Here is a 19,043-nt window from a genome sequence, read left to right on the forward strand (position 1 = left end):
GGATCTCCATATTTCCATATATTCATTCAGTAAATTTGTTGTTACATTCAAACTTATTCTGCTGTCCTGAATCGCTTGACTGGTTTTATGGTCATTCAAATATGCGGTAAAATACCTCGAGTAAAATAACAATTGAAACCTTTCTCATTAACATTATAAAAGCGTTTACTGCTCATTAAGTCTGATAATGACTATATTGTCTCATGGTACGTTGGCATCGGTGGGCCTATTTTTTGATGGTGAGTCTGAGGCTGCAGGTCAATATGCACATGCTCTAACCCTGCCCCGTAAATAAAATATGTAGATATATATACGTATATGAAAAAAAAACGCACTGAACTCACCGTATGTATGAAAAAGTAATTTCCATATCAACTTCTATAACAGAGGTTCTTAACTGAGGATCCTTGGCCCACCAAGGGGGCCACAGAGTAATTGGAGGGGGGCACAATGCTAGACACAAAAATGATTATACTTTTCCCTTAACAAGAACAAGAACTCCTTTTCATAGCTTCATTTCGTTTTAAGGCAATAATCACACAGAGTGTTTTTTCTTTGTTGAGCATGAATTGTTTGAACATAATGGGATTTGCAATCTACCAATAATAATAACTCTATAATACTACTGGAATGACAAACCAGGGGGCTATGGGTGCTAAAAGTTTTCGGGAGGGGATCACGAGCCATAAAAGGTTGAGAACCACTGTTTTATAAGATAATAGATATATATACTGTATTTTCTTTTTGTGTTATAGCATGAAAATTAGATATACAAAAGGAGCATAAATGTAACAACATTACAACACGAAAAGGCGGATTGATAATTAATACATGTGTATACAACTCTAAATTTTAGAGACATGCTAACGATAAAATATAAGGATGGAAGACGAAATATCCTTCCGTGAATGAGCAGATCCGTTGGCAGACGACTGGGCGATGACGTCATCTAACTTTCCTCCCCATCCTAAAAATGAATAAAGGGGGAACTTGTTATCCGGTCTGTCGTCTTCCATTGTAAGATATATAGCGTATGCTGACAATATACACTTCAACCTCATTAATATGATACCTGCAAAGTCACCACATGTTCCATATTTCGTTGCGTCGCTCGATAAACCCCCGATGCAAAAATATTCAGGTGATATCGATTTGACTCTGTAACATAAATTATAATAAAGAGAAATTTATTTCTGCAGTTAAAAGTCACTTCTAACATGTATAAAGTTGAATATTCCGCTTAGGAATTCGACAGAGTTGGGATGAAAACATAAAATGTAATGAATTTCATATTTCATGCAAAACTAACCCCTACCAGTATCATTCAATCGGATAAAACATAAAACACGGTATGAACGCCTTCATTGTTTTTTTTTAAAAAGTCAAGATTAAAAAAACATTTTTTTTCAATTTCTCCATCAAATTGCAATTTTATAAAATCTGATATTGTGATATTCGTCGTTTCGGTTTATGTTTTTGCTTTCGTGATTTAGCAAGTATTATTGTGATGTGTATGGAAACTATTGTTTTTGCTAGTGTAACATCCACAATTAACGAAATTGTGTACAGGTAACTTACTTTACTCCTGGACAGAAAGCATTCGGATATCCGGTTGAATTGAAGGCCCGAAACTGAAGATATCCGGGTTCGATATGAGCTCTGTAAACCGGGGGTATCATGTTCATGATTTGATCATTGCTGCCTTTGTCCATAGTAATTGGTACTAGAAGGGAATTTTCAGGATACTCTAAAGAGCATAATATATATATACAATATTAAACAATAACATAAGGTAATCAAATGATCGTTCACTCATAACATAAGCGTTGCATTGAAACAATAAATATTACCATTAAACAGATCATCCAAGGACACAATTGCGTCCAATACAATGCTTGCAACAGCGTCAGATTGGGTTGTTGTCACACTTCCATTTTTTCTGTTGTAGAAAACAAGCACGAACGTGTCAACTATTTATCACCACCATTTTTCATCACATACCAATATCACAAAAACCTTTACCTGCTAAGAAGCAAATACCCCATAATTATGTTGGAAGGTCCACCATCGATGTGGAACCTGCTGCCTCTGTATGGAGCATGAAAGCGAGAGTACGTGCGTTTGAACGAGGATGGTTCGACCGAACGCCACTTCTAAACAAAGTAACGATAGAATATAAAATTCTATAATATTTTACGTCAATGATTTTTGAAGGGTAATATATATTATATATATATTAATATAAAAAAAATACATTCTGGCGTCCGTGCTTGGCTGATGGAATTTGTTATGGAGTTGTTACTTGTTAGCTCTGAAAGAAATGAATACGGATTTCATTTACCAGAATATAAGCATGATATTCTATGAAACACAATTTTGTGAATACAGTATCATAAAGAAAAATAATTATATATATATATATATATTATGGAGATAAATTCCCTCCTTTGTAGGGCGAAGTTTTGGTAAAAATTACATATGTTTGATGTATATAGAATTATAGATCGGTGCTTCACTAACGGCAACGTTTGATACGGTGAAATGAAATTCGACCGGAGTTGGTTGATTTTCGTAAGAGAATTGTATCAAATTATACTGTAGTTTGTAATTTCCTCTTGTGACATTATTCTGTAATTGACTGATTAGGTCTTCATAGTTGTTTCGATGTGACTCAATCTGTAAAATATTGTCTTGTTGTTGATGCCACGACACTGAATGCGTTTAAATAAAAAGATTTTCTCATTGAATCTCCGTAAACCAATACCCATCAAATTTTAGTGTTTGAAAGTAGAAATTTTCCTCAGTACAGTACTTCAAAACATTTAGTGATTAATTCGGGATTCTTGTTACACTTTAAGGCCTTGGGGAAGAAATAACCTATTCTCAAACTTTAAATTGGTAAGAAGCCCGGCTCGCTTAATTGGAGTCGGGCGCCTCGAATGCGAGTGCCCAGGGGGCCACTCTTGGTAAGCAGGACTGGCGATGCGGGATGAACCGAACGCCGGGTTAACAAAGCAGCTGTAAATTATTTTGAAGTTTTGTACAGCTTGTGGAGACTCATCGGAAATAAAATAGTTTTCAAAAAATGTGATATCGATGGAGCATTACAGCAAGAAAGTTGTGGACGTTACAAATAATCATTGTATTCCATCGTCAAGTGCAAAATATTGAACGATATTGAAATCATCAGATCGATTGGCTTTAAAATGTTATACGATGGTTCAGTATTTCTAATTTATTTTTTTCTTCTCATTATCTGTTAATGATATATATAACAAAAAAGCATGACATTTATTATGTACAAAATGCCAAGGCGTTATTCAGTGATACAAGATATATAGTAAAATAAAAGCCTCTCAATTTTTACCTTGCGGTAGACATAACCCCTTCAGTAACATCTTGGTTGAGAGAGAAAAAAAAACTTACTTACTTGTGTGCCGTAATATTTTATTACTCTGTCTTCGTTTGAGATTACATGGATCATAATGAACGGTTCAGAAGCTTTGGTTTTTATCAATGATCTATCCCCATCCATTCTGCATAAATAACGAATTACAAATATCTGTTGTCATTTTGCATATTATAATCATTCGAGGGCTATTTGAGATTTTAGTATTGCAAATGTAAATTTTCATTTTTAGTTACTCTTATATTTGATGAAAGATAGCGCAATGTACTCATGTTTTACACAAAAGTGTAGACATGGAGCGTCTGTATAAAGGAGCTTCTAGTCGATCTAGTACAGTGGTTCTTAAACTCTTTTACATCATTTACCCCTTCAGCGAATTAGATTTATCCCCAATATAGCCATTGATGATTTTTTATTAAAAATTCGTTAAGCTAGGTATAAAGAGCTTCAACTTCAGACGCAAAGTCTTTCTCTTATCTTACCCCATCTTCTTCTCTTCGTTGAGCTTCAGTTCGGCGTGGAAAATGCGAGAGTGGGGTTCGGTGAAGAAGGAGAGGTGGGGGTAAGAAAAGGAGGAGGTAAGAATGGAAGTGGGAAAGAGAATGTTGGTGGGAGGGTGACGGGAAGACGTAGGAAACAAAATGGGAAGGAGAAAGTGTTGCGATGGGAGAGTGACGGGTGGTGGTAAGCAGGGGAAGCGTGGAGTGGGAGCATAGTAAGCGGGAGATAAGAGTGCGGGGGCATTCCATGCATTTCGATCTTAAAAGCTATCTTTTTTTTTCCAAAAAATAGGAGCTAAACACCTATATCAATAAAGAACTCAAGAATGAACAGAAAGGCTTGGTCAGGAAGCTGCTTTCAGCAAGAAAAAAAAAACAATCACATTAATGCGACGGTTGGGTATTGATTTTTGGCAACCAGATCTTTAATGTCTGGTGAAATAACAAAGAACTCAAAGGTGTTGAATTTCAATTTCAGTTGAAATATAGGCCTACTGATAATAAAAGAGCTATGCTCAAATATATAGTCACGGAGAGCTGCACGAAATATTTTATCAATGATTCCCTTGAAATCTTGTTCGGTAACTTTCCAGTATCTGTACAGCCGGGGTCACCAAACATTTTTGACCGCGGGTCAGGTATGACTCAAACTGTGTTGGAACGGGCTGGACAAATATTTTCGTCAATGCAATACAATAAATTCACAAAAGTTGGGAAATCCATTCGATTTATTTAACAACATACCGTAAATTTAACATTTCTGAAGATTTGAATTCTATCTATATCGCAGAATAGCAAAACAAATATACAGAATTTCTATAGATCTATACAACGATCCCGAGATTAGCTGTTAGCAAAACATTGCTGTCAAGAATATCCGCATTTAAAGCAGCACAAAAGTTAATTTGACTTTTGAAATTGGAGCAGTACGCGTGGGATTACAGTACTATTAGCGCGAAGTGCACGTTCGGCGCAACAGTTTCGCCGAAAGCACGCGCCACGAGGTAGAGAATTTTTGTTTTATCACAGATATTTCTACACTAATTTTTGATTAAAACTATCGACCTATAATTCTTATAGAGGCAAAATGATGATTGACCTATTTGAATCATATTTAAATTTTCAAAACACAACTAAAAACTAACGAATAGCATTCGAAATTGCAAAAACTTGGTATTATTCACAACTACGACTGAAAATCTGTGCGAGCGGATGCGAAAAGGCGTATTGTTACGTCACTTTTCGCATTTTGCTGATTGGCTGATGTTACGCAATAAACAAGGAAGTCGATTCTCGGGAAAACGTCACATGGAATAAATTTCGCCATATTTTCGTGTTATTGCGGGCCAGACGAAAGTACGCCGCAAGCCGGATCAGGCGCGCAGTTTGGTGATCCCTGCTGTAGAGTGTAGTCCTGTCGGTTTACCGGTAAGGGTACAGGGACTATCTCAGCTTAGGAATGTTACAAATTGTGCATTTCCGCGCCAAAACATTTGGGCTACGTATCACATCTGCAGGGTACTGCTGATTGCAGCGGTAGCTTGTCTTTACATCAAATCTTGATATAATCCAGACGAAATATAGGAATATACTCTCATTATCGAATTTTTCTTACAGTTCAAATATTTCCCAACTCGCGGAGCTTTTAAAAATAACTTTCAACTTAAACGCGCTACGAATTATTGATCCCTTTTATTGACACCTATCAAATCTCTATTGCCATGCATGTTTTTTCCCAACTTGAAATTTATAAATTTTTATATAGCTTGTTTAATTAGAACTTTGTTAATTTTTACCCGAAACGAATCACTGTCGAGCTAACATACTCCAACCATGAATTAGCGACAATCCGCCGGCGGTCTCGATAATCGTTGCCAGAATCGCCTTCTGCACGAGTCGCGATATTGTCGCGCAGGAGGATATACATCAGCTTATCCAATAATAGGCAAATACCTATTTCTCGCATCTTAGTCTAATAAGAACACAATGTTTCTCGCAACCGAATTCGCAAATAGATGCGGTTTTTGTTTATTCTAAATCTTTTTTCACAAAAACGAAACTTACCCCTAAGAATGATGAAATTTGCCCCATGCTAAGAATTGCTGATCTAGTATCAGATAGTATAATGAAAAATAAAGTCGAGAAATTATAAAAACTTCTTACCTCACAGCTTGCCCATAATCCAAACCTAAACTTCGAATTGAACTTCTAATGGTTATCTAAAAAAATATTAATTCATTAACCAGAATAACCGGAGCGCTTGATTCAAAATGAAACTTGAAACTTTTGGCTCGGATTTATTAAGTTAAAGAAAGTGACATTTTTTCAACTTTTAGCCTATGTTAATTTTGATCAAAGATTGGTGTCACCTGACTGCAGCGTTGAGCATCTGTAGTGATGCGCTTTTAATTATTAAACCATTAACAAATAACATACCTTATTTCCTGCCTTCCTAGCGTACATTTTATCATCGTAAATCCGACTACTACTTGATCCGTAAGAATAGTTATACCAATTTGGGATTGCTGATCTAATGTTTAATGCTTTTGCGTATAGGACATTAATGATCTTTGTGACCCTGTCACCTGCAAGTGATGAAATAAATTAATTATTAGAATTTCTGAATGCTAACATGTAACAGCATCTAAAATTATAAGAATGAAACAATTTGGTTATCAGTGAAAATTTAAGGTCAATTTGAAAATGAAACGTTCAGAAAATATCGATGATTCAATGTTTTTATCATGTTAATTTTCAGCGCATTCTGATGAAAAAATTGTTAGCAAATATTTGAAAATAGAGTTATGGTAAATATCGCAGGCAATTTACAAACAAAATAATCTTGTGTTGACGTTTTCAACCTTTTTCATGATGATGACTTTGTATATAGGCCTCAAATTCTAAACTATGATATAAAGCAGTGATTTTCAACAGGGGTTCCGCGGAACTTTAAGGTTCCGCAGTATATTCAGTGGGATTTCGTGAGTTAATAGGGTTCCCTAGGGGTTCCGCGTTAGGGGAAAATTGACTTCTGGCCCAGTAAATTTGAAAAAAAAATATTCTTCCTTTTGGTTTTTTGAGGAATTTCTAAGTGATTACTCCGAAGTTGAGGACACAGCTGAAATAAAGCAATTACTGAGTGTTGGGTCATTTAAAGCTATTGAAGAAAAATTTCAATCAGTATTTTCCTGAAGAAGAATCCGAGATTCTCCAATCGCTGAAGTGGGTTGTCAATCCTTTTGTTTTCACTTCGCAACAGTAAGAATGAATCCTAGATATCCGTAATAATATTAATTTGGAGGAAACCTTCGAAAAACATGGAAAGAAATATTTTTGGATTTTGGACACTTATTTGTGCGAATCAGCATTTTCTGCTTTAACAACTATCAGGAACAAAAAAAAAAGTTGTTCAAAGAGTGTATACATGAGTGTGAGAATTGCATTGAGCGCCGTGGAGCCACGATTCAGAAAATTGCAAAGTAAATGCTGTTTCGTTGTTGAAGTAGAAATATTTGTGAGTATTTCGTGTTTTTTTTATTAATTTTGTTGATTGGGGTTTCATAAAAAACGAAAAATTCTATCAGGGGTTCCACAGTAACAAAAAAAATTGAAGAGCACTGATATAAAGAACATGTATGTCTGAAGTACTATACCGTTAAATAATTTCGGTACTGTCATAATTGATTCCAGGATAATATTAGCAACTTTGTCTGTATGCTCTATGGATATGTTTTTGCCTTTATCCCTGAAATAAATATGTAAGTTTCACAACTTTTAGTTCAAATGTAGGGACTCTACTTGGTAACCATAGCATCTCAATATAGACTTGGTTAGTAGTCACCAGTATCTTTGAAAACAAACTAGGTACGAATATTCAAGAATTGAGTTTTAAAATTGGAAGTGGATAATAAGTAAATTGAAAACTAATTTCAATAGTCCGCTTCTTGTGCTTTGGTGGACACAGACATCAATTGAAACAATATTGTTTATATGGTTCAAAGTATTTCTACTCGTTACTCAAATGTTTAATCAAATCTAATAACCTTGCTAAAAGAATGTATCCCACAACGACGTTTGAAGGATATCCGTCTATCTCATATCTGGTATATCTATGAGTTGATGGGTTGTTCTCATATGTTAGTTCAAATTTGGATGGCTCAACGGATCCCCAATTCTGATAATAAAAAAAAAAAGTTTAGTGAAAATCTGGTGTCCGTTTGGCGGCCTCTTAGTAAATTACCAATAAATATTAAATCATTAAATATTTTATACCATAAAGTGCTAATGTTATCAATTATTATCAGTACTGTACTACATTTTTATCGACATGCGACAAACGTATTGACAGTAATCAACCCACAATATTCGATACAACGAAGTGAAATTCGCATGCAGTCGGAACATCCGGCGAAGAAAATGGCAAAGATTGATATTGAAGTTTGTAATCCCCGTTGGTAATGTTATTGCTGAGAGAAATGAATATTTCGTGTCTGCTTGGACGATTAGAAGTAACCTGAAATAATTGTTATTAATATTCTGTAACGAGACAAAGTTGTAATTAACAATCTAGTAATAAATCTAATGTTAAAAATGTTTATGTCACTTCATGGTTTTCCGCCTTGGATGCGTTTACCCTACCTAATGTTGTCTATCATAATCATTCTGAATAACTTGACGACATCGATGCCGGCACTGGAATATTAGTTTCAGCTATGTGTACCTGATTAAAGGGCATATCTAAATTTGAATACAATTCACTATAGATCAATTTCTAAAACTAATCGCAGATTAGAAGTTACCGGAACTTATTTTGCACCAGTGGTTTCCAAACCGCCGGTCATTTACGTCAGTTTCGTCATTTCGTGTAACGCGAAATAAAGGTACTGTACAACAAATTTGATGAGTATTATTTTCAGGCATTTGCATTGAAAAGATTAAGTCGTGATCCAGTGGTGTGTAAGTTTCGGAATCATTTTCACGAAATTCCTGCATTAGAACCATAAACAGATGCATTGTCGAATGTACTCACCTTGGTGTAAATGTTTCTTTGTATCCGCCTTTCGTTTGAAACAACATATACAAACATGAAAGGCTTTATCATTCTAGAGTCGCAAAAAGAGTCCTGGTATCTGTAAGTCAAATATGGAGTAATTAGTATGGAATCATTTTGAAAGCGATGTTTGGACATTGAGTCAAATATATTTTTGTATACTAATATGATTTACTCTTAGTGTGAATAAAGATATTCGCCAAGAAGCGAAAGACTCGTATTCTTACTTTTTGCTCTGTCCGTAAGTAATATCTCCACAGCCAGTGGCGTATACCTTGGAAAGAAATTTGGAACAATATTTAGTGAGGAAGATCGTTATTTCACCTTTCTCGCAACTACTGGACCAATCGATATTACATCAGTGCCTAAAGATGGAAGAAGTCTCTAAAAAGTTGTTGTTTTTATTTACTATGGGGTCCAATAGTCCATCACAATATTTGCTTCCGCCACGTGTTATTCCGCGACACTTGTCCGCCAGACAAACCCTGTGCTCAGCTAAGCCCTTACTGGTCAAGTGTGACTCACAAAGTCATATCCGCGAGTATCGAGTCATATGAAAGTATGCAAGAAATGTATATTTGGGAAACTTGAATACGTGGCCAAAAAAAATAAAGACAAGAACACGTAATCAATCTTCCCTCATGTTTCCTCACTTGGCGTGAAATTTCCAAACAGGTTTATTTTTGACTAAAATACGGCGTAGTTTACTTTTATAACAAGCACAAAAAATCGAATATACCGTGAAAATAGGATAATATTATTTAGAAACTACACGCTTTGAGAGTCATTTTCACCTTTGTGTCCACTGTCGATAAAATTTGGCAGCGTTCTTTTGAATTATGTTATTGTTGGACACGAATATGGACCTATAGATTGTTTTGTGCATGCTTGTTTGTGTCGAAAGTTTCACAAAATCAGAAAAATTCCCATTAGAGGAGTGTGTGCGAGTGATTCAACGTTTTCGGCGATAGGGTTGGTAACGTGTCATTCATATGCATATATAGCCAACTCAATATACAAATACAGCCATTAAGGTGGTGTAAAAATACTGCCAGATCATTTCGTAAGAATACAATTTATTTATATGCGATTGCATCTTCGAATTATATGTACATTACCGGTCGTTTATATAATTAGCGCATTAAAAAGTGTAAAACTCCAAAGCGACTAGTGATCGATAAGGTCTTAGAAAACGGGGGTAAGGCTTTACATACATACATATTGATTGCGACAAAAAGACATAAAACTATCAGTGTTAATATCATAATACCCCACAACAGCTGGAAAATAAAAAACATGAAACTGCCAGTGCGCGTAGTTCTTGAGAAATATTCAATAGGTGCCAACTCAGTTCTTCAGAAACATTCCAATAGCCGCCAAATCTACGATGTCATAATACCCCAGATCAGCTGATTGTTGAAAACACGAGAAATGCGCTGGCTAAAAATCTCTTTTCGTAGAATTATTCTTTGGGTATTGGCAATAAACTGTCCAAAAAATAATCAAAGTAACGCTTGGTGGGAAATATAAAACATAAAACTGCCAGTGCGCGTAGTTCTTGAAAAATATCCAATAGGCGCCAACTTAAATACGACATTAGCATTTAGATTAAATATCTGGCCCCACATGGGTCTCAAACACAATTTGTACAAATGAAAGTTTTTGCTGACCCCTCGCGCTCTATCAAGCTTACTAACGTTGGTTTTCGGAGTATCTATCTTTTGATTTTCAATGGTGTGTGGCATGCCCAGAGAGTTTTTGCAAAGACGGCTCAACCCAAAAAATTGAGAAACAATGCTTTACGATATCTTAATTTCCTTGTTTTTTAGTTGCCAGGATTGGTGTATATAAAGCCTATTTCAGCATTATCATCATGTTATTGGACACGTTTTTGGACACGTTTAGTGGCCATAACGATCGTTTCAAAATTTTGTGGTTGTTGTTTTCTTTCGTCATTATTATCATTAAAAAATCGCTTTTCTCTTCGAATACTGGACCAATTGCTTTGAAATTTTCAGTGGTTAAAGGTAAAATTTTTCCCCAGAAGGCTATTACTTTCATTTATTTCTAAATTTCGCATGAAATCTGATATTTCGTCTAAAATTTCGCTGTATTATTTTATCCATGGGAACTCTGGCTGTCCGGTTTGATTCTGTGAATTATTTCTACGCGAAACTCGGAATTTTTTGTGGGTACCGGTGGCGTCAAAGGTAAATACTGCTTCGCTCTTCGCTACCGGTATTTGTTTTTCGAAATCATGGACTGCTTGCTTGGTGTCAGTATATTTGTAGACTGTAGTAAGTCTTGTGAACCACTATCGGTATGTAGACCAAGTATGTACCGGTATGTAGACCGTAACTAGACCAATACGGTTATTCAGGTATTGTATTATAAACATGTAAAAGATTTTAGTCCTAATACCGTACGGTACCGGTAACTCTGTCTCAGTTCTAACACCGGTACCATACGCTGTTACCCGGTACCGGTAAGTGCCGAACACTGGCATATATATCAAATGTCAGAATGCCTGGTGCCGGTAGTGAAATGATTTTCCTTTACCAGATTTGGCTACTTCGGACGAAAACCAAAATTTGTACCGGTATCCGAACATTGGAATAGCCTATATCAAATGTCAGAATGCCTAGTAGCGGTAGTGAAATGAATTTCATTCACCAGATTTGCCTACTTCGGACAAAAACTAAAATTGGCATACCGGTACCGGTATCCTTGCCTGACAAAATTTTGAACTGAATAAATATTTAAATCATACAGTTATAACTTTGCAAATGCTGATACTGTGTTATGTCAGTATTTGTCAACCAATTTGCGACCACCGTGTTTTCGTCCGTTTGATTGCTGTGATGTGGTGCTTTGTTTATAATTTGACGAGTTTTGTTCGAAATAACCGTGTTCTTAAAATATATGACGATCAGAAATGCAATTAGAAGCCCAATGTTTTTAAAGATAGAGAAGTTCTGGTAGCGCGGTGACACTGAACTAAATCGTAGCTGTCAAAAGCTTGAAAACCCATACAAATACAAGAGAGCTACGCACAAATATATGGACACGTTAGACCAGAGCGAATCAGTCCTTACCGGTACCTTTGACGCTAACGGTACCCTCAAAAAAGTTCTGAATTTCCAGTAGCAAGAATTTTGCAGAATCAAAACGTACAGCCAGTCATGACACTGACTAAAATCCGTGTTCCCATGGATAAAAAATAATACAGCAAAATTTTAGACGAAATATCAAATTTCATAGAATTCACGCAAAATTTTGAAATAAATAAAAGTAATAGCCTTCTAGCGGAAATATTAATCTTTAACCACTGAAAATTTCAAAGCAATTGGTCCAGTATTCGAAGAGAAAAGCGACTTTTTAAAAACGTGTCAAAGAACAAGAACAACAACAACAACATAATATTGAAACGATCGTTATGTCCACTACGTGTCCAATAAGAGATCAAAAGATGAACTTTGGCAGGTGGGTAGAGTTGTGTTTCTTTTAACCATCTTTAAAGATTTCGCGTTTCTATATTTAAAGGAGGGAGAATAGGGGAGTGCGCATTTCCAATACGTCGATAATATCTTTGACAACCAATTTGCGACCACCGTGGTTTTGTCTGTTTGATTGCGACAACCGTGTTTTTGTCTGTTTGATTCCTGTGATGTGGTGCGTTGTTTATACAGGTACTGGTAAGTCACCGAATATGATTTTTTGGAAAATTGTTCTACGTGTCCATATATTTGAGCATTGCTCTCTTGTTCTAATGGTAATGGCATTTCCACATTTTTCTGTTACAATGGCCTTTGCATAAAAAATGACATTCTCAGCTGAATCTATTTTTTTTAACAAACCGATAGCTTAAGATTAATTTAATAATATAATTTTTTTTTAACCACGTACACCGACAACTTTATGTCTTATTATTCGCAACCAGTATGTGATGGCTTGCCGCTGAATAATGCTCATATCATGATATTTTATTACATCTACTTTGCGCTAGTTGTAAGTCATTTTTCATATTTCGATCAATAGCCGTTTTAGCATTTCTGTAGGCGTAAGCACACTACCCCAATTCGTCAACGAACATGGTCTCATCCTATAAAAATATTCTGGCGAGTTTTCTTGATTAATCAATATGTAACGTGAGGAATGATAGTTTGCACCAACTTCAATCTGATTGGTCTGTAGACAGTTTACTGCCAATGGCCAAAGAATAGTTCACTGAAAAACAGATTTTCTATTGTACGCATCGTTACGCACTAATAACATGCAGGGGCTAGTGTGGAAACTTCCATCAAAAGCCGTTTTTGAGAGTCATTTTTGACGCACTCATTATATCAATATGACTTCAAAGCTGCGATTTGTAGATGCAACCGCATCGGTACATAATATACAGTAGGTGCATGGGTATGAAACGGATTGGCGGTGTATGTACATCACTCAAATATACCTGTATATGTATGTATATCGAGTTGATAATTAGTACATATGACATTCGTTCTATATGAACATTACATGGTATACATAGGTATATTAAATTTGTAGTATATACATATGACACTGATGTTTGTGTGCATTACTTGTGTGGCTGTTTTAGGCATATTGCGTAGTCCATATAAGCATATTGCATTGGCTGTGTATGAACATTATTCGATTTGTGGTATATGTCTATTAATTTGACTATATATGCATAAAATATTGACTTTTGTATGCGCTCCTCTTTCACTTGTCATTATGCGACTATTGAGTGATCTAAATGACTGTATATACATAAGACATTGGTTGTGTATGCTCATCACCAAAATGGCTGTATTTGTATACCTATTGGCTGTATATGCATATTTAGTTGGCGCTATATGCATATTCAGTTGGCGTTATATGTATATTTTTGGCTGTATATGTATATCACGTTACCAACTCCACTCGTTTTTTTGCAACAGATGCAAGTCTGTCTCCAATGCCTAAGAGGGGATTTGGAACAAATTATAGAAAGAACATAATTTCTGTGCGAAACGTCGTAGATTCGTGAAACTTCGAGGTACAATAATGGTTGGTCAGTACAGTACTGAAGTTTTATTATTTATTAAAGAAACGCTTCCAAGCGTTTTGTTCTAATATTTATTCATACTATCAGCTGTACATGTATACAGTACTCGACGCCGGTGCGGGAAAGCTAAGAAACTCGGAAGGCTATCAACCATTATCGCACGGCTGCAGGCGAAGATGGCGAGTAATATATAAATTGGCATCTTACTCAGCTTTACCTTATTTCCATATGACGTATACATTTCTTTATCGTTTATTTGATAAGATTTGTCCCCATACGTGTAATCGTACCAATCTGGTATTTTTCTTCTTATATTGTCAGCATTTTTCGCCAAAGCGTTAAGAATATCTTCAGCTGGACTTTCTGTAAATATGAAAACTTCGAATCGATTAATATATCGCTATAACCAAGTTGCGTGAATTTTTGGTGGCTCGTGTTTTTTTAGTTATCCATGTAATGCTGTTCACTTATCTGTTGACTCTGATTTTATGCCAGCGATTTCGAAACGCATAGAAAGAAAAATTCATGTGACCAGTGTGACGTCACAAAGACGAACTAAATATCGGCAACGCATTTTTCGAGTTTGTGTATCATAGATTCTAGCTTAGCACATGAAAGTGTACACTTGTGATATCAATTTTCTGAGCCCAATTCATATTGGTTGACCTATATATAAAATTTGTATTGATATTTTATTCTTTGTATTCAATATTTATGGGGTGTCTTATTTTCGGTGGGTGTGAAGAGCGCTTTAGAATATTGGTAACATATATATTTCAAAGATAGAAAATAATGTTAAGATAACTTGTTTTGGGATTTGACGTCGTAGATATATTGCAAATCACATACTTTTTGGAATATTTGATTTTCAGGGCAGATGGATGTAGTCAAGTTGCAAAATTGCGTGTATCCCCAAGGCATAACCACATTTTTGCGTAAGTCGCAGTGCGCCGTCATGACGTCGTCATACAAATAAATTTAAATCAGGCTAAAAAATTATTCACTCTTAATGGCATAACACTATCTTCGCGATAAAAATGAATTAGCACTTTTGTTATTGGCAATGTGGAAATGAAGTGGCACGGCATTTAGAAACATGCGTTAGGAATAGTTTTCGAGTTTATACTGAATATGTTTTTGACAAACTTCTGTATTTACACTTTTCATGTCTTAATGATTACGACATTCAAAAGGAAAAAACGGGTTCAGAAACCATTGCAAAACTATTATGATGGCAAATATACGATCAGATGAGCAAACATATGCGGCACGATATGACCCCAACATACATAACTGCCTAATATGAAACGAATTATAAAAAGAAAGATTTTAACCTAATTTCTTAGACTTCAACGGGAAATGCTGTTCAAACAGTGTCTTCAAATTTCCACCGTAATTTTTCATAAACTGATTGGTTGTTCTGTAACGGAGGTGGGATTTTTGCTTCATTGCAATCAACGATGTTTCAGAAGGAACGTGCCAAATCATGATATTTTCAGCCTGAATTATTAAATGTTATTTTTAATATGTATCATTAGCCTAGTCATGTTGATATTAGACAGTTTGGTTTATTGGTTTCCCGATTGTTCGTCCAAGAGTTTTTCGGGGATGATATTGGTAGCATACGTATGCGATTACAGGATCGTATAAACATACCTGCATATAGTGATAAGCATCATTTTTATAGTCATTTGATGTACATTTGAAAATATTTCCAAAGGTGCTTTCAGCTTCCCAGTTTGTCTTGTCTGTTCCAAATGAAATAGTGTTTATTATATTTTTATAACTGAAAAAGCGATTTCAGGAAAGGTTGATGAGCAAGAAGTGTGACGTCGAGTGGGCACCTGATTCATTGGACTTGAATACCTAAAATGACTATCTGTGAGAGTGTTCGAATGACAATGTCTATCAGAACATTCATCATATAATGGATAATGGGTGAGCTTAAAACCGCAAATGGCAAAAAAAATCGAATAAATCCTCTTAGAGGAGTGTGTGCGAGTGATTTGACGATTTTGCGCAACGGATGCAAGTCTTTCCTCAATGATATATATAGGAAAAATAGCATTCCAGGGTGAAGGGACACACGGGAAACCAAAAAAATGGTTATCGAGCAGTGGTACCCAGAAAAGTCTAACAGAACACGAGCAAAAAATCGAACAATATATAAAATGTAATAAAAACACTAAACACGACTAGACGAACTGGTATATTCAGCAGTCGCGAGTTTCCACAGAATGAAAACGATTCTTAGCATCGTCAGTTAAACTCGACAATGGTAGCATTGTGAGGTGACTACTAGGTTTCAAGGTTAGAGTGGAACCATGGTAGCTGTGAAGTTATAGATAGCGCAACTAAGTTTCAGAAGTTCGAAAACCTACTAGTTGTTGTGCACACACACAACTGGACTAATAAAACAAATTATTAAAACTCAGATGGTAGGAGGAAATAGTATATGGACATGTTACCAAACATTGCTGGTACTGTATTCAAGTGCATCGGTGCTGGAGTCCTAGAGTTTAACATACAAGAGTTTAAAAAAATCGAAAAGAATACGAATAAATGAACTAGAGAATTCAACAACGGTTATACAAAAACATGAAGGTAATATTAAATGCCATGGCTGAACTGACCACTTCATATAAAGCAAAAGATAAACAAGAATGGATTGATAAGAATATAATGTCAAGTCAATAATCCAGGAATAGGACAAACACGTAAATGATGGACGTTACAACAACGTTCTTAATGGAGTAGGCAAGACGGCCTGCAATGGTATTTAATAAATTTATGATTGCTGGTAAGTCAAACAACATGAGATTATAGTGGGGGTCAAATATGTTTCAACTATAATACTATATTACACCACAAAGAATGTATATATACGAACCAAGTTCTTATTTTGCTTAATAGAATATACTATCATAAGATTCATAAAAATAAGTCAAACTGAGTGGTGGAACGACTATTTAATAATCAATTCATAGGTAATAAGGGGTAAAAACTATGTCACGGTACGTATCATAACAATTGAAGGGATGTACTGTATCCTATGGGCATGTCGGCTTGTAATAGCAGTTACCCTCATTTCATATTATGCAAAGTACAGTTGTAAGAAATGGTCCATCCAATGTACAATTAGGACATGCACAAGAAGAAAGAACATAACTTTTGTGCAATTACCCACAAACAGGAGTTGGACCACAAACAATATCTAATGATTTTTTTATTCCTTTCGTATTATAGGTTTCGTTTTTTTAGGGCCACCCTGTATTATAGTTGGTGGGTCAAGTACATTACTGAAGTTTTATCATGTGAGAAAACGCCTCAAACGCTTTTTCTCTTCCAATTTGTGAAGACGTAGGTTGAACATCATATTGATAAATAAAACAAATACTTGAAGCTGTGAAAAGTTCGTATTCTTACATGGATATGACAGTTCATTTATCGGGTCGTATTTGGACCACATATCATCTACTCCACATTTTACTGAAATATTCGATTCATGCACACTTGCTACTAAAGTCCACCCACCGCCGTCAGAAGTCATGTCACAGTAAACCTTAAATTAAGTTTTATTTTATCGATAGAATTAAAAAGATATCATGGTATATTTGAAAGTACTTTATTTTAAGCACAGTTTGTAGATGTAATTGTTTGGTTAGTATTCGTTTAAAATACATTTTTCAAATTTTTATTTTAAGTTATTGCGCTGATGAATTGAGTCTGTGTAAATTCAAAATAAATATCACATCGTCTGCATTCATACTTATGCACGTGACCAGTATGATTAATCTTGTCTAAACCATTCGACAAAACAAAGCATTATTCATATCACTGTATCATATCCTTATCTGCTTCGTGACAAACTTAATTACATCAATTATATATTATTCAAATGTTTTGTATTGCGTATCAGGTTAGTTTACAATAATACATATAATCACCTCAATTTTAGGATAAGCAGTCTGAGTTTGTATGTAATAAACCCCGTCAGTTTTAAAACCCAACATTTTCAATTCGCGACAAGATTTCACGGGACCGCTTCTCCCGTCAACAACAAGTCGATTCACGCATTCCTCCAAAGAAGAGGAGTTGAAACCATCGAATACTCCGTTTGTTGTAGTCTAAATAATTCAGATCAAATCAATCTGGATCGTTTAAATAACTTACGGATTGTTTAGATGCAATTTCCGTTTAAAGTACACACAAAAAATATTTACCTTTATGTCATGTTGACTAATTTGTACGAACAGCCCAACCAACAGTAGGATAACGACAGATAAGACGACAGAAATGAGGCTCATCTTCGAACGTTTTGTTTCACGTTGTTCTTCTCGATTCGAAGACGCAGGTTTATTCTGATGCTTTGCGTTGTTTCTCCGCTCGCCTTCTTTTTCACTTTTTGGTAGTGAAGGGCCTGGCGGTCTTGGCACATTTCTCATGGTGACTTGGACCCGATAAGCAATGTATACGACATATATGATTTAACGAATAGGATTAAGAATATAAAAACTTGTTCGGACGGGGTCAGTGGCATAACAGGTCGGGTGAAACTTTATTATTTGATCAAGATCTCAATTATAAATAGTGATATTTTACCGACGACACTATAAAAAACTTAATTCACCTTGGTTGTTTTGGTATTGAACTTCACCTTCATAAATATGATCGGGCTCGTTAGATTGTTGCCACATTATCCAGGTTCTATATCCTTCGGATAACTGTCAAACTGTTTTTATTTTGCAGTCCAAATAATACTACTGTTTAATAGGAAATATATATATCATGGTCATTATAATATTAGATTTTAAACATAAATATTAGATATGGGATGGATTCCATCAACAAGGTCCGATTACAACAACGGTCATAACTTTTAATTAACCAGATGAAATCACTGAAATGAGCTCTCCACTTTGTAACACCGATTGTTTAAATAACGTACCAGCGAAGAGTTAAGTTGATTTTCGCTGTTTTCACCTGGCCATCCTATTCAAATAGTCTACCCCTTTGCTCTCTAATATTATT

At 35.4% G+C, this 19,043-nt stretch overlaps 1 protein-coding gene across 2 annotated transcripts; it reads right to left on the reverse strand.

The window, feature by feature from the left end:
• Positions 1–577: 577 nt before the first annotated feature.
• Positions 578–18,783, reverse strand: LOC120347880 (uncharacterized). Of its 2 annotated transcripts, XM_078118095.1 has the most exons (21): positions 18,643–18,783; positions 18,236–18,462; positions 17,960–18,139; positions 17,439–17,574; positions 15,669–15,760; positions 15,347–15,512; positions 14,230–14,375; positions 9,187–9,233; positions 8,939–9,038; positions 8,270–8,422; positions 7,953–8,083; positions 7,563–7,654; positions 6,346–6,494; positions 6,073–6,128; positions 3,431–3,536; positions 2,521–2,676; positions 2,023–2,153; positions 1,851–1,939; positions 1,579–1,747; positions 1,073–1,158; positions 578–967 (listed from the first exon to the last, which is right to left on the reverse strand). In XM_078118095.1, the coding sequence occupies exons 1-21, from the start codon at positions 18,707–18,709 to the stop codon at positions 864–866; spliced, it is 2,583 nt and encodes an 860-aa protein (XP_077974221.1). In that variant the 5' UTR covers positions 18,710–18,783; the 3' UTR covers positions 578–863. The 2 variants fall into 2 exon arrangements, with proteins under 2 accessions (XP_077974221.1, XP_077974222.1); XM_078118096.1 differs by lacking the exon at positions 17,960–18,139.
• Positions 18,784–19,043: the final 260 nt, after the last annotated feature.

Source organism: Styela clava, chromosome 11 (assembly GCF_964204865.1).
Source record: "Styela clava chromosome 11, kaStyClav1.hap1.2, whole genome shotgun sequence".
Taxonomy (NCBI): domain Eukaryota; kingdom Metazoa; phylum Chordata; class Ascidiacea; order Stolidobranchia; family Styelidae; genus Styela; species Styela clava.